The following is a 22,212-nucleotide window of genomic DNA, read 5'->3' on the forward strand; positions in this document are numbered from 1 at the left end:
TCAATACTGGACCTGCTTCAGTTAAAGTGAATGTACAATCGCATGCTGGAACGTTCATATCCAGGAAATTGGTAACAGGAGAAAATCATTCAGACCTTCAGTCCTCTTCTGTCAGTTTAATTTCTATTTGTCTTGGTTAGACGTTTAATACCTTTGCATAAGTGTATTGGATTGGGGTGATTTTGTTTATTGATGTCCCAACTCAAAATGTTAAGTTAAATTTTAATCAATTTAGTTAGAAAACAAGTCTTTAGTTCCCACACTCTGCTAGAATTTAATCCCAGCTTTCCTGGTCTTTTCTGTGACTATGTAATTTTAATTTAAACTGTCTGTTCATTGATACACTCTGAGCTGATGACAAACAAATACACCATTTGAACTAAAGTGCTGTGGAAGACAACACTCTGTAAGAAATATGAGGTGCTGGAGAAACTCAGCAGGTCTGGCCGCATCTGTGGAGAGAGAAACAGAGTTAGCGTCTCCAGTCCAAGGTGACCCTTCTTCAGAGAAGAAACTGCTGAGTTTCTCCAGAGTTTACTGTTTTTATTTCAGATTTCCAGCGGCTGCAGCATTTTGCATTTCCCACATTCAGCTGTAGAATCTTCTGTTTAGATTAGATTAGATTCCCTACAGTGTGGAAACTGGCCCTTCGGCCCAACCAGTCCACACCGACCCTCCGAAGAGTAACCCACCCAGACCCATCTCCCTTTGACTAATGCACCTAACACTATGGGCAATTTAGCATGGCCAATTCACCTGACCTGCACATCTTTAGATTGTGGGAGGAAACCGGAGGAAACCCACGCAGACACGGGGAGAATGTGCAAACTCCACACAGACAGTCGCCCAAGGCTGGTTATCGAATCTGGGACCCTGGTGCTGTGAGGCTGCAGGGCTAACCACTGAGCCGCCCCAAATACGTGAAGATCAGAAGGGCATCATTCCGTTCCTTCAATCCACTCCACCAATCAATAAGGTCATTAATCTTGTTTGTTAAAACCAATTTCCAGCACTATCCATGTATCATGTAACATTTTTAATATGTAGAAATCTATCAATCTTATCTTGAATGTAATCAATGACTGAGCCTCCGCAGCTCGCTGGGGCAGAGATATTGAGGTTACCCGAGTGAAGAAAAGCCTTCTTATCTCAGATTTAAATGGCCTGCCTTTCTGAAACTCCGTCTCCTGATTCTAGAATCGACAGAGCAAATGGCCTTTCTGCCTCTAACCTGTCGAGCCTTGTAAGAATTTTGTATGTTTGAATCTTCGAAACCCAAGAGAAAACAGCTCATTTACTTCAAACACAAGAACTCAAATTGCTGGAAAACTCAGCAGGTCTGGCAGCACCTGTGGAGAGAAATCATAGTTAATGTTTTGTGTCCAGTGACCCTCCTTCAGAATTCAGGTTTTCTGTACACAGATGCTGAGATTTTCCAGCAACTTCAGTTTTGGTTTCTATTACTGATTGCCAGCATCTGCAGTTCTTTCAGTTTTTAGCCCAGTTTACTTAATCTTTCCTCAGGACGATCCCTCCATCCCAGGAATTAGTTTGGTGAACCTTTGTGAAAGGTATATATTTATAACCTTTGTGGCAAGGGTTTGCATGGGTGAGGAGACCGAAACTGCACACAATACCTCTCACCATGACTTTGTAAAATTGCAGCAAGGCATGTTTACTCCTATACTCCGAACCTCAACCCAAATACCTATGACACTGCATTGCAAACTGTGGTTAAATTGGACTGGACCACCTTAAAATATTGTGACAGCTCTTTTCCTTTGAAAGGCTCAATAAGCATCAGAGAAAGGCAGTGCTGGTAGCATAGATATGTACATGGGATGATTCAATGCAACTTTCTGCATTCACACTTGTCCCATTCACTCAGTAACCCTATCACTCCAACTCTATCCTCCTAATCCACCTTCTAGAATACGCACAGCAGAAAATTGTTGGTTGCTAATTCAAGCTCTGGGAGGAGCAGACAAAGTTTGGAGTTGCTAACCTGACACTAAATCTTATCTTCCATCATTTTGGGTTTCCTAGACCCCTTCCAACATCTCCTTGAGCTTGTGCAAGCACTCAGCGTCCAGTATGACTTCAGAATGCAATTCTAGTTTGATCACACTCCTGAGAAAAATAAACTTCGATAATATTATCTCACCTACTGCTTTCATATCTACTCCCTCCTCCACCAGTGTATGGTGGTCGCACTCTGCCTCTTCTAAAAGATGCATTGCAGCAACTCATCAAGGCTTCCTCAGCAGCATCTTCCAAACTCCTGGTCCTTACCGTCTAAAAGGACAAAAGTAAGCGCATTGGAACACTACCAGTTAGACCACACACCATCCTGGCTTAAAACCATAATCCCATTCCTTCACTGTCACTCTACCTGCACTGCAGGAACTCAAGAAAGGAAGCTCACCACCAGCTTATGGTCATTAGGGTTGGACAAGAAATGCAGGCCTTGTCATGACACCTGTTTCTTGACAATCAATATTTTTAAAGATCTAAATAGTTGGTCCAGTTATAAATGAAAAAATAATATTAAATGGTTATTCTGGTAAATAGCAAGTGAGAGAACTATGTAGGAGCCTGTGCTCCACTCAGACTATCAAATCATGGTGACCATTTGAATGTCATGATGTGAAACAATCACACTAATCTTGTGGAAGAAAAATCCAAAAGCAATTCACTGTGAATGCCTTGAGAGGAAAGCACTTATTTTTGCATAGTACCTCTTGTCACCTTCGGATGCCCAAACTGTTTTTAGTCATTGAAATTCTTTGTTGGGTCTTGTTATTGTTGCAATGTATGAAACCATATGCCATTGAAAACTAGTCTGGGGGATGCAGCAAAATCTTACAAAGTGATGACTGCCTCAATAAAAAACAGCACTGAAAATGTGTTGCTGGAAAAGCGCAGCAGATCAGGCAGCATCCAAGGAGCAGGAGAATCGACGGTTCGGGCATGAGCCCTTCTTCCTGAAGAAGCGCTGATGCCCGAAACGTCGATTCCCCTGCTCCTTGGATGCTGCCTGACCTACTGCGCTTTTCCAGCAACACATTTTCAGCTCTGATCTCCAGCATCTGCAGTCCTCACTTTCTCCTCAATAAAAAACAGGTCCAGCTCTGGGAATGGAGGGTTTGAGTTATAAAAATAGGCTGGCCCTTTTTTCACTGCAGCATGGGAGGTTGAGGGGTCACCTTATAGAAGTTCATAAGATCATGAGGGGCATAGATAAGGTGAATAGCAAAGGTCTTTTCCCTAGAGTGAGGGTGTTCAAAACTAGAGGGGGGATATTTTTAAAGTGAGGGGCAATGTTTTTACACTGAGAGCGGTTCGTATGTGGATTGAAGTGCCAAAGGAAGTGGTGGATGTAGGGACGGTTACACTGTTTAAAAGACATTTGGATAAGTTCATGAATAGGAAAGGTTTGGAGGGATATGGGCCAAATGCAGGCAGTGGGGACTAGTTTAATTTGGGAACATGGTTGGCCTGGACTGGTCAGACTGAAAGGTCTGTTTCCGAGCTGTATGACTCTATGACTATGGATCAATGCTTACGACACAAGTCCAGCTGTTCTGGATCTAACTTTACCATTCTATATTTTATAGGGCGTTTGCTTCATTCAAAATAAGTTGGATAGATGTTAAATCCAAAGCATGGTTAAGGTTGGGTGAGGCTTCTGTTGGCTGGCCTACAATAAAATTAGAAGAGATTGCAGTGAAGCCTTGTGTTATTAATATGAGGTTTTACAAAATTGTAATGCTGTAATTTCTTAAATTTCGGGTGAAATGGAGAAATGACGGCAGTCATGTGATCTGTTCTAAATTCTATTAATGACAGTCTCACTGACTTGATTGCTAAAGGTTAAGTGGGACTCAGGTTATTTTGCTGTGAAGAAGATATAAGATAGTCACACCTTTAAACAATGACCAGAGCCAACTGGTTAAATAGATGGTCTTCAGATGGCAGAGAGATGTTAAGAATGTCAGGCTTTTCGATGGTTATACTTTAAGCAATGCATTTAATTCCAAGATTGAATGGAGTTGGGTGTTGGTTCCAGAGTATAGCTTATCAGCACGTCTACCTGGATGCGAGATCTACATGATTCTCTTTGTTAACATTGAGATGAGCTTTGAGAGGGGAGGATTGCATAGGATATTATCGCAGGATTGGGTTGCATGTCTTCCTGAAAAAAAAAGGTCAACTTTCATAGCCAGGTCAGTCTACAAGAATCCAAAAGAGAGCAGAGGCAGCAATATTCTGTAGTTCATCGTGCAAGATGTGAGTGGGAGCTCACACTTGGAACTAAGAACCCAAGGTGGTGAGGATTTAAAGGAAGGTAGCTGATTCACCTAATTTTGGCTAGAGGGAGGAATTCCGTCATAATTCTCACTGTGAAAACCAATTCAGGGACTGAAGTTTCTGCTTGGAAAAAGAAGGAGCTAAGAATCACTTTTGATTTAGAATCACTTAGAACAGTACAGCACAAGAACAGGCCCATGATCATGTAATCGTGCTGAAGAAACCCAGTTTCACGTATTTGGTAATGGCATGCATCCATTTTAATTTAGTCCCACCTACAACAAAACTTTGCATTTATGTAGCACCAAAACTTTACAAAGTGCTCCAAGACTTTTCAAAGGAGTTGTTAGCAAATAAAGTATGATAGTGAACATTTGAACAGGAAGTTAGGAAGGAGAGAAGCAGAAGCTTGGCCAAAAGACTGCTTTTAAAGAACTTCTTTTCATAGGAGCAATAGAGGTGGAGATATTCAGAGAGAAAATTCCACAATTGATGACTCAGACAACTGAAGGCATGGCAAGGTGGAGGGATAAAATTTGGGAATGCTGAAACTGTCAAGAGATCGTGGAGGATTGCTGGCTACAGAAAGTAAAAGAGGTGAGGAAGAGTGATTCATAGGAGCAAATTTAAACCTTTTCCATTTCATCAAAATACACTGACATGTTGCATGTAGTGACACATCAATCAATCATATTGCATTTTGGATTATTAGCAGTGTTAACTGAAAATCCCTTGAAACAAGTGTTAAATTTGAAAGGGAAAGTCCAGAGCCCTGTTTGGTTCTAACTGTTAATCGTGGGCCACAAGAAAACCATTTTAGGACAGGATAAAAATGAGTACAATTACACTCCTTTATAGGTAAAAACAATGACAGCAGATGCTGGAAACCAGATTCTGGATTAGTGGTGCTGGAAGAGCACAGCAGTTCAGGCAGCATCCGAGGAGCAGCAAAATCGACGTTTCGGGCAAAAGCCCTTCATCAGGAATAAAGGCAGAGAGCCTGAAGCATGGAGAGATAAGCTAGAGAAGGGTGGGGGTGGGGAGAGAGTAGCATGGAGTGCGATAGGTGAGTGGGGGAGGGGATGAAGGCGATAGGTCAGGGAGGAGGGTGGAGTGGATAGGTGGAAAAGAAGATAGGCAGGTAGGACAAGTCATGGGGACACTGCTGAGCTGGAAGTTTGGAACTGGGGTGAGGTGGGGGAAGGGGAAATGGGGAAACTGTTGAAGTCCACATTGATGCCCTGGGGTTGAAGTGTTCCGAGGCAGAAGATGAGGCGTTCTTCCTCCAGGCGTCTGGTAGTGAGGGAGCAGCGGTGAAGGAGCCCAGGACCTCCATGTCCTTGGCAGATTGGGAGGGGGAGTTGAAATGTTGGGCCACGGGGCGGTGTGGTTGATTGGTGCGGGTGTCCCGGAGATGTTCCCTAAAGCGCTCTGCTAGGAGGCGTCCAGTCTCCCCAATGTAGAGGAGACCGCATTGGGAGCAACGGATATAATAAATGATATTGGTGGATGTGCAGGTAAAACTTTGATGGATGTGGAAGGCTCCTTTAGGGTCTTGGATGGAGGTGAGGGAGGATATGTGGGCGCAGGTTTTGCAGTTCCTGCGGTGGCAGGGGAAGGTGCCAGGATGGGAGGGAAGGTTGTAGGGGGGGCGTGGACCTGACCAGGTAGTCATGGAGGGAACGATCTTTGTGGAAGGCGGAAAGGGGTGGGGAGGGAAATATATCCCTGGTGGTGGGGTCTTTTTGGAGGTGGTGGAAATGTTGGCAAATGATTTGGTTTATGCAAAGGTTGGTAAGATGGAATGTGAGCACCAGGGGCATTCTGTCCTTGTTACGGTTGGAGGGGTGGGGTCTAAGGGCGGAGGTGCGGGATGTGGACGAGATGCGTTGGAGGGCATCTTTAACCACGTGGGAAGGGAAATTGCGGTTTCTAAAGAAGGAGGCCATCTGGTGTGTTCTGTGGTGGAACTGGTCCTCCTGGGAGCAGATACGGTGGAGGCGGAAGTATTGGGAATACGGGATGGCCTTTTTGCAAGAGGTAGAGTGGGAAAAGGTGTAATCCAGGTAGCTGTGGGAGTCGGTGGGTTTGTAAAAATTGTCAGTGTCAAGTCGGTCATCATTAATGGAGACGGAGAGGTCCAGGAAGGGGAGGGAGGTGTCAGAGATGGTCTAGGTAAGTTTAAGGTCAGGGTGGAATGTGTTGGTGAAATTGATGAATTGCTCAACCTCCTCGCGGGAGCACGAGGTGGCACCAATGCAGTCATCATTGTAGCAGAGGAAGAGGTGGGGAGTGTGCCGGTGTAATTACGGAAGATCGACTGTTCTACGTAACCAACAAAAAGACAGGCATAGCTGGGGCCCATACGTGTGCCCATGGCTACTCCTTTGGTCTGGAGGAAGTGGGAGGATTCGAAGGAGAAATTGTTAAGGGTGAGGACCAGTTCAGCCAAACGAATGAGAGTGTCGGTGGAAGGGTACTGTTGGGGACATCGGGAGGGGAAAAAACAGAGGGCTTGGAGCCCTGGTCATGGCGAATGGAGGTGTAGAGGGATTGGATATCCAAGGTGAAGACGAGGATTTGGGGGCCGGGAAACAGAAGTCTTGGAGGAGGTGGAGGGCATGGGTGGTGTCTTGAACATATGTGAGGAGTTCCTGGACTAGGGGGGATAGGACAGTGTCGAGGCAGGTAGAGATGAGTTCATTGGGGCAGGAGCATGCTGAGACAATGGGTCGGCCAGGGCGGTCAGGCTTGTGGATCTTGGGAAGGAGGTAGAACCGGGCAGTGCGGGGTTCCCGGACTATGAGGTTGGAAGCTGTGGGTGGGAGATCTCCTGAGGTGATGAGGTTCTGTATAGTCTAGGAGATGATGGTTTGGTGATGGGGGGTGGGGTCATGGTCTAGGGGCAGTAGGAAGAGGTGTCCTCGAGCTGGCGTTTGGCTTCAGTGGTATAGAGGTCAGTGCGCCAGAACACTCCTTTATAGCATAGTGTGGGCTCCATACAAATGTTTGTAGTTTTCATTAATTGGAGCAGTATGAAAATGCAACGTGATTTTCAGACTGAAGATCGGATTTGCTTGATACCTGCTATCTAATACGCAAGGTATTTCAGTATGATTCATGAAATCTGTATCTGCCAATTAACAAGGGGACTCCAGAACACTAGAAACTAAGGAGAAAGATTGTAGAAGCAATAAAAAATATGTTTATATTTGAATATATTTTCAATGTATTTGTTTATTAATTATACTCAAAAATATTGGAGAGACAATAAAAGGCTGTTTGACTGATAGCGAAGAATTATTCAGTCAGTTAATTAAAGATAAGATTAGATTAGATTAGGTTAGATTTCCTACAGTGTGGAAACAGGCCCTTCAGCCCAACCAGTTCACACCGACCCTTCGCAGAGCAACCCACCCATACCCATCTCCCTCTGACTAATGCATCTAACACTATAGGCAATTTAACATGGCCAATTCACCTGACCTACACATCCTTGGACTGTCGGAGGAAACCCATGCAGACATGAGGAAAATGTGCAAACTCTACACAGGCTGGAGCCTAGATATTCATTTTGGTATGTTCTTCATGGCAACACCTCAACAATCAGCGTTTGATCGCAGAGTAGCGCTCTATGTGATTTCAAGAAATGTTTGAAAACACTGGAGCCTGAACCTATGAACTTTGCCAATATTCTGACAGTAATGCTAAAGTTTTTTGCTTCAGAATGTGCTGTGCCCCTAGACAAGCTGCACCAATACAGCTACAACACTGGCATCTATTGACAATGTGGAACATTATCCACAAAAAAACAGGACAAATCCAACCCGGCCAATCACCGGCCTGTAATTGTTCTCTGTATCATCGACTAAGTGATGGAAGAGTTGTCAACACTGTGATCAAGTGGCACTTGCAAAGGAATAACCTTTACTCTGAATGCTCCATTTGGGTTTGAACCAAAGAGCTGAACTCCAGAGATGAGGTGAGAGTAACTGTTGTTGACATCAAGACAACATCGATCAAATATGGCGTCAAAGAGCCCTAGCAAATCTGAAATCATTTAGAGTAATGACTGCGCAGGTTGTAGTCATATTTAGCACAAAGGACGATGATTGTGTCTGTAGGGAGTCAGTCATTTCAACTCCAGGACATCAGATACAGGAGTTTCCTGGCATAGTGTCCTAAGCCCAATAATCTTCAGCTGTTTCATCAATGATCTTCCCTCCATCATAAGGTCAGAGTTGGGGATATTCACTGATCATTACGTAATGTTCAGCACCGTTTGCAATTCCTCAGACACTCAAGTGGGTCTCCATTTACAGCAAGATCTGGACAACATTCAGGGTTGGGCTGACAAGTGGCAACTAACATTTGTGCCACACAGGCGCCAAGCAACGACAGTCTCCAACAAGAGAGAGCCTACCCATCTCTCATTGATGTTCAGTGGCATTACTGTCAGTAAATTGCCTACAATCAACATTCTGAGATTATCATTGACCAAAACTGAACTGGACTGGCCATGCAGGTACTACAGCTACAAGAGCAGTCTGAAGCTGTGAATTCTGTGATAAGTAACTTACCTCCTGCTTCCCCGATAACTGACCACAATCCCGAAGGCACAAGTCAGGAATGTAATGGAATATTTACCACTTGTCTGTATGAGTCGCAGCTCTAAAGGCACTCAAGTGGCTTGACAAAGGGCTTTTGCCCGAAACGTCGATTTCGCTGCTCGTTGGATGCTGCCTGAACTGCTGTGCTCTTCCAGCACCACTAATCCAGTATTTGGTTTTCAGCATCTGCAGTCATTGTTTTTACCCAGTCCACTTAATTGGCACACTTTCAGCATTCACTCACTCCAACATTGACACATTGTACCAGTGATATTTCCCATCTACAAGATGCAATGCAGTAACATACAAAAGTTCCTTTAACAACACCAGCCACATCCATGACCTCTACTACCTAGAAGGGCAAGATCATCAGACGCATAGGAACATTACTACCTGCAAATTCCCCTCCAAGTTAATTAACATCCTGACTTGGAACTATATCATAACTCCTACGCTGCAAATAGGTTAAAATCACAGAATCTTTTCCTAAGATCCCTGTGGTTGTCCCTACAACCCAAGAACTGCACCACCTTCTCAGGGACATTTAGGGATGTAGAATCTGTTCACATTCAGGCATTGTTCAATAGCAGAACACTGACAGTGGATGTACACCTGGCAACTACTGGTGAGGATGTAAGAGAATATCAGCATGTGATTGTACAGTGAGACTTCCAGGAATATGTTTAACCAGAATTGGCAACATGAATAGTATCCAGTATCATTTGGGGCCCGTAATGGTGCATCTGTGAGTTGGCTGCTCTGCAGCCTCTGCTGCTGTGTCCAGTTTCACCCTATGTGAGCCTTGTTTGATGAAGTGCAGTACAATTGAACCTGCAGGCAATAATTATAATCTATCGAATGCCACAACTGTATTGGACAATAAAGGCATGAATTCACAAGCCTGTTTTTAAGTAAAATTCTGTAACCTAAATTGCAAACCCTTTATATTTCAGTGTCTTAGTACTGCTAGCTACAAACATAACATTTGAACAGGAAATAAAAGCAAAAACTGAAATTAAAAATAAGTGTTTGAGAAACTCAGCAGGACTGGCACCATCTATGGAGAGAAAAACAGTTTGTTTCAAGGCCGATATGATTTCTTCAAAACATTAACTCTGTTTCCCTCTCATTGAACAGGAAATTATATGCTTTATCAATTTGAGTGACATGAATTTATAATCTACATGTTTTAAAGATGAATTGTTTGTTTGCAATGTTTTGCAAGATCTTGACTTTAAAATTCTCATCTTTGTTTTCAAGACTGCATGAGTTCGCCCCCACCCCCCACGCCACCTCCTCTCCAATCTCCCATATCCCTGTAACCTCTTCCAGCATTAAAGCCTTTGAGATTTCTATACACCTTCACTTCTGGCTTCTTGCATAGTCAACTTTCATCCTCCCACTGTTGACAACTATGCCTTCATTTGCTTTGCACCCAAGTTCTGGAACTCTGTCCCTAAACTCCTTTGCATCTCTATCTGCTTTGCATTCAGTCCTTACATGCAACTCTTTGATCCAAGTGATTACATGTAAATTTCAGTTTCAGCTGAAAGGTGGTTTTGGGGCCTTGGGCCATAAGGAGAACTGTAGTTCTTTCAAACTGCATTTACTGCTCACGCTAGGGTCAACTCTACATTGGGAAGGCCAAATGGCAGTTGGATGACCACTTTGTCTGTGCATATGACAGAGCGCTTGCAGTGGCCATTTTAATTTTCTACCTTGCTTTCACACTGCTGTCAGTGTTCCAGTAGAGCCCACTACAGGCTGGAGTAACTTTCAATTAGGCACTTTGCAGACTTTTGCATTCAGCGTTGAGTTTGACAATGCAAAACCATCTGCACCTCCATTTTCTTTCTTGGTCTTTGCATGTTTTGGCCTTGATTTTTTTTTGTTTTTGCTTTAGAACAGCAACCTGTTCATTATTCTGACATTTACAACCCCTTTTCCCAATCTCATTGAAAGACCATTGACTGAAAAGGTTAACTCATGTTTCTTTCTCCACAGATTTACCAGACCTCCTGGGTATTTCCACCATTTTCTACTTGCAGATTTGCAGCATCAACAGTGTTTTGCTTTCAACTTGAAAATGTGTAATGGACGAGAGGAAAACTAGTTAAGATTTTAAAGATACAAACAAGGCAAACCAAGCAACTTGTACAAACAAATTAAGTTATCTTGCATCATATAGAAGCGACTGGTCTTCTGACAGAAAAATGCAATGTGAATTGCAATTTATCAGTTGCTTTCCTGATCAGTGTCTTCAAAAACACTGAATAAAAGATAAGGGCAAGAACTAAAATAGACAACAAGTCCTTTCTGGTTTAAGGATATATTTTCCCAGAGAAATACCTCATTTCGACCCTGATCTAGGAAATCTTCAGGAATTATTATTCATATCCTTAGTCCTATTCTTTAGAGTGAAATAATTTTTACTCCGATCCCTTGTTTGTGTTTTGCTTTGCCCAAACAGAAGGTGATATTGCAGCTGGACCCCCATGACCTTCTTTGTGCCTTCTGTCACACTGAGCAGACAAACACAGGATGTGACAGAACAAAGAGAGATGTTATATTACTGAACCTTTACTGAAGGACTTCATGCTTCTTAATAAAGCCTGAAGGAAGTTATGAGACTTTTTACTTCATTCAGATGATTTTCATTTTGGAAGTACTGCAGTCAGAGTGTTTTATTTTGTTTAAGCTTCCAAAGTTGTTCTATGGTGTTGTACTGCTCTGTACAACAGATGCTCTGCATTAATTGGTCTGTGCAGATCTGACCCTGGCTGTGGATTTTAGCTGAGAGTTTCATAAGCTTATTTATTACTGCATATTACCTGGCAAGGATGATACAAGCATTGAAAGCAAAAGTATTTCATGGTCTGCAGTTTCTAATGTCATATGGGTTTAAAAACCTGTGTTTCTTTGGTAATGTTTAAGCAGCAGGTAAACTCTAAATATCATCCATCAGGAGATAATTTTTTAATCCAGATACACAAATGACTGATGAACCTGTCTCTTGTATGAATGTTTAGCACCACAGAAAGCCATATGTCACTGGCACCAGTTCCATTGCAGTCCTCACATTTCTGAAAGACCTGCACTAAAACAAACAATTCAAATCCTCTTGCTTTCTATTTTCATTTTAACTTAGCTAAAAGAAAGCTACTGCTGGAAGAACGCAACTTAAAAAAAGGAAGTGATTTCGTGACCGCCCTATTTGACTACGAAAAGACATTGTAGTTTGTTTTCTTGAGGAGATAGACAGTAAATGCTTGTTGCGGGGGGTTTCGGGAGGGTGTGTGGGGGCAGGGGAACTCTAATGTATTTTTCCATCTGTTCAAAACCGATCACAGCCCATGATAGCGCACACTGCCTCATGTGGGAAAACCACAGCTGTTACTGTATGCCACATCCAGCAAATATATTATGCTCATTTCACATCTCGAACGGATCAGGACCAAAATTGTGGCATTCCTTGTCAGGGACGGTCATGCTTTGCATTTTTAGTTTAGAGCATTTCCTGGCATCAGCGCGCACTGAAGTTTCAGTAATATTGTAAATGTTACCTTGGGTAGCCTGCATCAATACTCATTTACTATTTCAGGTGATTGCTTGAATTTGTTAGAACCTTTCACCTTCCATATTTCTACTGGATGCTTCTCAGCCTAATACACTATAAAGCTATAAATATATGTGGTAAAATGCAGAATTTTTAATGGGCTGCTTGGTTTATTTTGTTAGTTTTTGCATCCAGTGCTTTCTGCTAATAACATTTGCCTGTGTGTAACTTTGGGATCTTGTTTTATATGAGGGTTCATTCATGGGAATAATTAAAGGGCACTTGGCAGCACCCCTTGGAAAATATAGCAGATGTCTTTAAAGGATGGACTTCAGAATCTTCTTGAGCCATCCCCACAGTCATGATGTTCTTACATCAGGCGTATGTCTTAATATACTTGCAAAGGCTAAATCAGTTTACCTTTTTATTGGATTGTCCCCAAAATTTTAAGATGCAAGTCCCCAGGGAGGAACCACTCTGTGAAAATAAATGGGCCTTGATAGATTTCCATATCATTTAGAACTTCCCTTAATTGCACAGAGAAGACGTGCCAGTAAACCTGGAAAATTGGCAGCTTATATCTATTATAGTAATGTTGTAGGCCATGGCAAGCAGCTGGTCTTATTTCCCATCACTCACAATTAATCATCAGTCAGAGATGTCTGAAAATCTGAAAAAAAAGTGGTGATGCTGTGCGATGTTCAAAAGCTCCTAAAATGCCAAACTCTGTGCAGTAAATGGGCCAGGTTTGTTTTTTTTCCTCTCTCTCTTTGCTGCAAATTCACTCTGGCCCAGAGTGGACCGCAGTCTAATGAGTTGCTAGTCTGATAATCTGATGCGAATGTGAACCCTGACCTGGTGTCAGAGAGGAAGGGATGCTGTAGACTGGATGAAAGGTATGTGTTTCCAACCGACCAAACTTTGCATCAGTTAGAGGCAGAAAGAGAAGTCCATCATCAATGACTGAACTTGTCAGAAAGACTTCTAGGGCTTTTAACTATTTTGGAAGTAACACTGAAGAGTGATTGTCATAATCATTAAGCCTTCAAAATAACTTTGAAATTGTTTGTGAAATGTGGTCTAAATATGATTTGGATTTATTTAATATTGTCACTTACTCCTAGATACAGTGAAACGTGTATAATGCCACCACACTCCAGTGCTGTCTTGGATTACAAAGTAAATTACTGAATAAATTGTAAAGTACTTAATAAATTGATATTAAATTGATGTTACTGAAGCTGAAACAGCTTCAAAAATTCATCTTTCCTACTCTATAATCTTCACCCTCTCCTGGCACTGTTAATATCTCAGTGATATTTGCCATGTTCCCTGTTCTTTTTCTATTAAATAATTTAATAAATTACATAAAGATAAACTATTTACTCTGACTGGGGGAGTACAAAGGGACAGGACCTTAAAAATTACAGCCAGTCCATTTAGGGATGAAATTTGAAAACAGTTCTTGACACAGCGGGGAGTAGAAATTTAGAACTCTGTCCCCAAAAATACTGCTGAGGCTGGAAGTGAATTGAAAAAAATTGCAGTGGAGATTAATAGAGTTTTATTGGGTCATGGATAAAGCGACATAGAACCAAAGCAAGTGGATGAAGTTAAGAAACGGATCAATTATGATCTAACTAAACAGTGTTACAGGTTGAGGGACTGACTGACTTCTAGAATCCTATTCCTATTACCACAGAATAAAATCTGTAATAAACCCAAAACTGCACACTGAGCAAAACTGACTAATAGATCTGATGGATGATTGTTAGTTTTTTCACAGAATGGTGAGAATGTAGAATTCACTGCCATGTGAAGTGGTTAAGATGAATAATAGAGGTGCATTACACGGAACCCTAGATAAACACATGACTGAGAAAGAGATAGAAGGTTAAACATTTCGGGTCAGATGTACACAAAAACCTGTTTTCATTTGGCAGCTTTAATGCATAATAAAACTTGGCAAGGCATTTTGCGAAGCAAGCCATGTGCACCAGAGAAAGCTATGATGACAGAGGACCAAAAGATTGGTCTCAGAAGTAGTTTTGAAGGAGTTTCTTAAAGCAGGATCAAGATGTAGGGAGGGATTTACAGAGCTGATGGCCAAGGCAGCTGAAGAAGTAGTTAATATCAGGGAACCAAACAAGGCTATAATTTGAGAAGTGCACATATTGTGTGGACTAGAGGAGTTGACAGAAATAGGGAAGATGAGGCTATGGAGGGATTTGAGAATGAGAGTTGGTGACATTTTGGTAGGATTGGAGGAAGCTCAGGTGGAAGTCAACTAATAACTATCCAAATAACAAGGAACAAATGGTTTGCGTCAGCGCTATAAATTCTAAGATTGATTTAATGCTTTTTTATTGATGGGCAGTTTTCAACTAAGTGGTGTAAACTGAAAACTGACTGCAAATTGGCAAGTTTGGATAAGTTGAAGAACCCTCAGGCAGCCAGTCGCAATGATCCAATTCCCGCAGGTGATTTTTGTCAGATTTAGTCCAGGCCACCAGATGGAGCATCTACTTCAACAGAAGTGGAGGATTTTAAAAAAAGCCATGTCCTGTGAGTTCTGCTTGAATTGTCTGTCTCCATCCTGAGAGCTGGGGAGTGACACTTGACAGCAGATGCGAAAAATCCAAACCAATCTCGCCCTCCTAGTGAGAGAAAGAGAAAGAAAGAGCGAGAGAAGGCTGAAACGATACTGGGGAAAGCAAGGCTTTCTTTTTAAGAATTGGGCAGAGGATCGCATCCTGCCAATTGTTGAGTGGCATGCGATCTTTTTCATCTCCAGAGGATTTACATTGGGCCTTGGTGCCAAACACATTGCACACTGGTGTACTGCCAGCTATTAAATATGCAGTTCTATATGTTTCTCTAGTCAGAGATTACAGTCTAAAACACCAGCTAGTTAATATACTAAAATAAGCATTCCACAGTCCGAGAATGATTACAGAAAGAAGGAGATCACTCAGCCCATTGTCTATCCTAGCTCTCAGCTACTACAATTCATCTCGTCTTATGGCACGGTAGCCCTGCTTTTTTGTCTATCCCTGTTCTTGTTCTTGTTCTCCATGTTCAGGTCCATTCCAGTTCTAACCATTCACAGCAGAGGCTTTTCCTCATGTCACCATTACTTCTCTTATCAGTCACCTTAAATCTATTTCCTCTGGTTCTTGACCATTCTGCCAACAGGAACTCCCTCTACCCTCAGACGATGCCTGTGTGCCAGCACAGTCAGAGCTACAGACCATTGCCGATGCATTCACTGAGGCGCTTAAGAGAATTGACTTCAGATTAAGCATCTGGAAAACAAAAGTTCGTTGCCAGCCCACTCCTGCCACACAAAGCTGCCAGCCTGCTATCATAATCCTCAGCACACCCCTGGGCAGCGTGGATCCCGTATCTCGGGACCCTCCTTTTAAATTGCAAGCAAATATTGACAAAGAAACCCAGCGTCAACTCCAGTGCAGCCTTGAAGGCCGAGACCGCAAACGCAGCACCAAGCTCACGGTCCAACAGCAGCCATACTTTCCACCCTCCAATATACATCAAAAAAATGGACCATAAATAGCAGGGATCTCAAATCCCCGGAGAGTCATCGCTATCGCTACCTTCACAAATTCCTGCAATCCATTGGCAGGATAAACGTACCAACATGAGCACCCTCTCCCAGGTCAATATCCTCAGTACCGCGATCAGCTGCAATAGGCAAGCCACATTGTCCACATCCCCAACACTAGACTCACGAAACAAGTGCTCTACTCCGACCTCCACAATGGTAAGTGATTACTGTAGTTAGAGGGCAGAAAAAATGCTACAAGGACACTCCGAAAGCCTCTCTAAACAATTGCAACCTCCCCCCACCCACATGTGGGAATAGCTTGCCGTTGAATACACAAACTTGGAGAAGAATCATCTGCAAAGGCACCAATCACTTTGACCGTCACTGAATGGAGCACATGGAGGCCAAGTGAAAAAGCGCACAGAACCCAGAGCATCCATCCACCCTTCTCCTCAAACACTACCTGCCCCACTTGAGACAGAGTCTGCAGCTCCAGAATTGAACCGTTCAGCCACCACAGAACCTATTCGTCCCCCCACCCACCATCCCAAGGTGGAAGCAAGTCATCATCGACCATGAGCAATTGCCAAAGAAGAGAAGAAAATTTTGAATTCTTCTATCAAATTTCCTCTCAACCTTCGGGTTCTATAAGGAGAATAACTACAACTTTGCTGAATTATGCACACTGCTGAAGGCTCTCATCCTTAGAACATTGCCACAAAACTTTCCTGCACCCTCTCTCAAGCCGACACACACAAGACTCTGTGGTTACTAAGGACAGTACTGTCTTGTATTGTTTAAATATTTGCCACATTGAAGTCAATTCTCCTTTACAAGTTCTCAAGAACGGTCACTTGACCTGAAACATTGACTCCGCTTTCTCTCCACAGATGCTGCCAGACCTGCTGAGTTTCTCCATGTATTTCTGTTTTTTTTTTCTCCTTTTACTAGTTTTGCTATAATTTCAACCCTCTCAGCATTCTACAATGACTAAATGTAGGAGCAAATTACTGCAGATGCTGGAATCTGTACTGAAAACAAAAAATGCTGGCAATCACAGCTAGTTAGGCAGCATCCGATGAGTTCTGATGAAGAGTCGTCTAGTCTCGTAACATTAGCTTGCTCTCTCTCTTCACATGCTGCCTGACCCACTGTGATCTCCAGCACTTTTTGTTTTCATCACAATGACCAAAGCTGGATCTAAGGAATTGATTCAGTATTGATTCTCAAGGTATCTTTAATATGTCATACCACAAAGGTATAATGGAGAGTTTGTCTTTCATTCCGTATAATATCTGCCTTGGGGAAAATGTTAGAAGCTATTACTCAAGACATCATGACAAGGTGCTTGGATAACGTCAAGGTAATCAGGCTGAGCCAACATGGTTTTGTCAAAGGGAAATCATATTTAACTGACTTATTGAAGGTTTTTGAAGAAGTAATTTGTGTTGTAGATAATGGGGATCTAGTGGCATGTATTAGAACAATATAGCACGGGAACAGCCCCTTCACCCACCATGATGGGGCTGACAATGATGTCATTCTAAAGTGGTGCCATTCTAAACTAATGCCATCTGCCTGCACATGTTCCATATCCCTCTATTCCCTGTGTGTCTGTCTAAAAGCCACTTTAGCGAAACTATCGTTTCTGCATCTACTACCTCCTCTAGAGACAAAAAAAAACTGCAGATCCTGAAATCCAAAATAGAGAGGCAAGGATCTTGAAGAGCACAGCAAGCCAGGCAGTATCAAGAGGTCCTGAAAAAGGATTACACCTGAAACATTAACTTCTCTACTACCTCCCCTGGCAGCATGTTCCAAGCACCAACCTCTCTGTGTGTGTAAAAAAAACTTGCCTCGCACAACTCCTTTAGACTTTTCCCCTCTCACTTTAAACCTAGTATTTGAAACTTCCATCCTGGGAAAAAGACTTCAACTGTCCACCTTATCCATGCCTCTCATAATTTTATATACTTCTATCAGGTTGCCAGTCACCCATCAAAACTTAGTGAAAACAATCCAAGTTTGTCCAATATCTCCTTATAGCTAACTCACTCCAATCTAGGCAACATCCTGGTAAATGGCTTTTACACACTCTCCAAAGCTCCTTCCCATAGTGTGGCAACCAGAATTGTACACAATGCTCCAAATGTGGCCTAACTAAAGTTTTATTGCAGCTGCAACATGCCAACCTTTATACTCAATGCCCTGACCAATGAGGTCAAGTATGCAATATGCCTTCTTTACCACTTTATCGACTTGTGTTGCCACTTTTCATGGACTTGCACCCAACATCCCTCTGTATATCAGTGCTCCCAAGGGTCCAGCCATCTACTGAATACTTTCCTCTTGCGTTTGACCTCCCAAAAAGCATCACTTACCACTTGTCTGGATTCAATTCCGCCTGCCTTTCCAAGTGATCTATATCCTTTGACAACCTTCCTCACTATCCACAACTCCACTGGTTTTCATGTCACCTGCAAACCTACTAATCAAACTGCCTCTATTTTCATCCAAATCATTTATATATATATATTATAAACAACAGAGGTCCCAGCACTGATCCTCGCAGAACACCATCGGTCACAGATCTCCAGTCAGTAAAACACTTCCCTCTATTTTCTATAGCCAAGCCAATTTTGTATCCAACTTGCCAACTCACCATGGACTTAATCTTCTGGACCAGCCGACCATGAGGGACCTTGTCAGGTGCTTCAGTAAAGTCAATATAGACAACATCCACTGCCCTATCCATATCAATCATTTTGTTACTTCCTCAAAAATTCAAATCAATTTTTTTTTAATTAGAATTAGAATTCCTACAGTGTGGAAGCAGGCCCCTCGGCCCAAAAAGTCCACACCGACCATTTGAAGAGTAATCCACTTAGACCCATTAGCCTACATTTCCCCTGACTAATGCACCTAACTGATACCTCCCTGAACACTGTGGGCAATTTAGCCTGGCCAATCCACCTAACCTGCACATCTTTGTACTGTGGGAGGAAACTGGAGCACCCGGAGGAAAACCACACAGACACGGGGAGAATGTGCAAACTCCCCACAAACAGTTGCTCGAGGCCGGAATCGAACCTGGGTCCCTGGCGCTGTGAGGCAGCAGTGCTAACCACTGAGCCACCATGTAGCCTCAAAGTTTGTGCGACAAGACCTACCTCCACAAAGCCATGCTGACTATCCCTAATGGGTCCATTCTTTTCCTAAATGCCAGTAAATCTTGTCACTAAGAATCTTCTCCAATAATTTCCCTATCACTAAGGCTCACCAGCCTGTAATCTCATGGATTATCTCTGCTGCTTTTCTTAAACAAAGGAATAATATTGGCTATTCTCCAGTCTTCCGGGACCTTGCCTATGGTTAAAGAGGATGGAAATATCTCTGTCATGGCCCAAGTTATCTCCTCCCTTGCCTCCCTCAGTATCCTGCAATAGATCCAATTTGGCTGTGGAGACTTATCTCCCTTAATGTTTCTCAAGCCTACTATCACCTCCTCTTCCTTAATATTGACATTCCCTAGAATATTAATGTATCCCTCCCTAATCTCACCATCATCCATGTCTTTCTCCGAGATGAATATGGATGCAAGTGCTCATTGAGGACCTCACTCACTCCTTTTGGCTCCATGCTTAAGTTCCTTCCTTTGTCCTTGATTGGACCTATCATTTCCCTACCTACTCTCTTCCTCTTAAGATATCTCTAAAATACTTTGGAGATTCACCTTCACCTTACTTACCAAGGACATTTCATTCCCCTTTTAGCCCTCCTAATTCCCTATTTAATTTCTTTCCTACTTCCTTTATATTCCTTAAGACCTAACTCTGATTTCAGTTTCCTAAACCTTACACGTCTCCTTTTTCTTTTTGATTAAACTTTCAATATTGTACTTAGATATTCAGAAGATATTTAATAATATGCCAAATCAAAAGTCTTGAGTATCATCATAGAATCCCTACGATGTGGAAGCAGGCCATTCAGCCCATCGAGTCTATATTGACCCTCTGAAAAGCATCCACCAAGACCCTCCCCTATCTCTGTAATTTCCTGTGAGTAATTCACCTAGCCTGCACGTCCCTGGATACTGTAGGGCAACTTTGCATGGCCAATCCACCTAACCTGCACATCTTTGGTCTGTAAGAGATGTCACGGCAGAAAATAAGAGCTCGCAGTGTAGGGAGTAACTCAGGGGTGGTTAGAAGATTGGCCCGCTAAACAGGAAGCAGACAGTAGAAATAAATGGGTCTTTTTTTCAGGCTGGAATTATGTCATGAGTGTTGTGCCACAGGGATCATTACTGGGGCCTCAATTCTTTACTGTTTATGTAAATTATTTGGATGAAAGGAACGAAAGTATAGTGGATAAGTTTGCTGACAACACAAAGATTGGTAGAACATTGAGTTGCAAAGAGGACATAATGAACCTATAAAAGGATACAGGTAAAATGAGTGGACAAAGATCCAATAAATGAAATATAATGTGGGCAAGAGTGATAATTGTCCATTTTGGTAGAAAGAATAAAGAAGATGTGTACTATCTAAACGGTGGGAGGTTGCAGACTCTGAAATACATGCATGAATTACAGCACACACATTCAGTGAATAATCAGGAAGACAAATCAAATGTTATGGTTTATTGCAAAAGGAATTGAATGCAAGAGGAGGGAAGTTATGCTTCAGTTATACACGGCATTGGTGAGACCACATGTGGAGTACTGTCCACATTACTGATCACCATACTTACAGAAGGATTAAATTAGATTCCCTACAATTTGGAAACAGACGCTTCAGCCGAACAAGTCCACACCGACCCTCTGAGAAGTAACCCACCCTGATTCATTCCCCTATCCTGTATATACCCCTGACTAATACACCTAACACTGTGGGCAATTTAGCACGGTCAATTCACCTGACCTGCACATCTTTGGAGTGTGGGAGGAAACCGGAGCACCTGGAGCAAACCCACGCAGACACGGGGAGAATGTTAGTCATGCATTGGAAGCAGCTCAGAGAAGGTTTAATATCTGGCGTAAGCAGATTGCCTTCTGAAGAAAAGCCAGACGAGCTAGGTCTGTATCCTCTGGAGTTTAGAAGAATTAAGGGTTACAATTGAAACACCTAAGATCCTCAGGGAACTTGACCTGGTGGATGTCAAAAGTATGTTCCCCTCATAGCAGAATCTAAAACTAGGGGTCATAGTTTAAGAGTAAGTGATCACTCATTTAAGACAGAGATGAGACTTTTTATCTGTCAGAGTTGTGTTAGTTTGGAACTCTCTTCCGTGCAGTCATATTGGTTGCAGAATATTTAAATACTTTAAGGCAGAGGTAGATAGATCCTTGAATACCAAGGGAATGAAAGACTTTCAGGGATATGCAGGAATCTAACACTGAGGTTAGCCACGGTCTTATTAAATGGTGGAGCAGGTTCAAAGGACTGAGAGGCGTACTATTGTTCCTTCTTTGTATGCTGGTCCATTTAAGATGCATCATAGAAACTGATCTATTGAACAACTTTTTTGGTCCTTGTCCTAATGTCTCCTCCTTTGATGTCAAACTTTGTCCAGTTACACTCTTGTGAAACTGGTATTTAAGATGGCAGTGCTCTTCCATAAGAAGATCAGAGAAGTGCTGACATTAATCATCATTTTCACTTTACCCCTGCAGCAGCTGCCAGTAAACAGTGCAACAAAACATCAAACCTGGCACCTTTCTGCTTGGTTTAACTTTCAAATTTAATTTTTAAACAAAACAAAGCAGGGTATCAGCTGGCTTGGTGGCATTCAGCTCATTTTCTGTAATGATTTTTCTCATGGTGTGTAATTCATTTTCTGCATCTACCTTTCTGGGACAGTGAAAACGCTGGCCTTTGATAAAATGTGAGGTTTCCAGCCACAGTCTTCAGATTTTAATAAAACGTTTTCTTTTAAACATAAACTGTGCAGGTTACAGAAGGTCAGGAGGTCTGTGTGATTGAAGCAATGAAAATGCAGAACAGTTTGGCTGCCGCAAAATCTGGCAAGGTATGTTTACTGGAACTGATTATAAACATTTAACTGTTAATGGGGTCAGTGGTTGGAGGAGATAATGCCTACTGCTGTCTATATCATTTTTATTTTGGTTAAAGATTAACCTTTAAAAATCTGTTTTGAATTATTATTTT

General features: G+C 42.4%; 1 protein-coding gene across 1 annotated transcript in view; it reads left to right on the forward strand.

The window, feature by feature from the left end:
* Positions 1–22,212, forward strand: part of pcca (propionyl-CoA carboxylase subunit alpha) — a 372,170-nt gene that overhangs the window by 345,238 nt on the left and 4,720 nt on the right. Inside the window, exon 23 of the mRNA XM_072578057.1 lies at positions 21,995–22,072. Within this exon, the coding sequence (XP_072434158.1) occupies positions 21,995–22,072 (78 nt within the window). The remainder of the gene's footprint in view (positions 1–21,994; positions 22,073–22,212) is intronic.

This window comes from Chiloscyllium punctatum, chromosome 9 (assembly GCF_047496795.1).
Source record: "Chiloscyllium punctatum isolate Juve2018m chromosome 9, sChiPun1.3, whole genome shotgun sequence".
Classification (NCBI taxonomy): domain Eukaryota; kingdom Metazoa; phylum Chordata; class Chondrichthyes; order Orectolobiformes; family Hemiscylliidae; genus Chiloscyllium; species Chiloscyllium punctatum.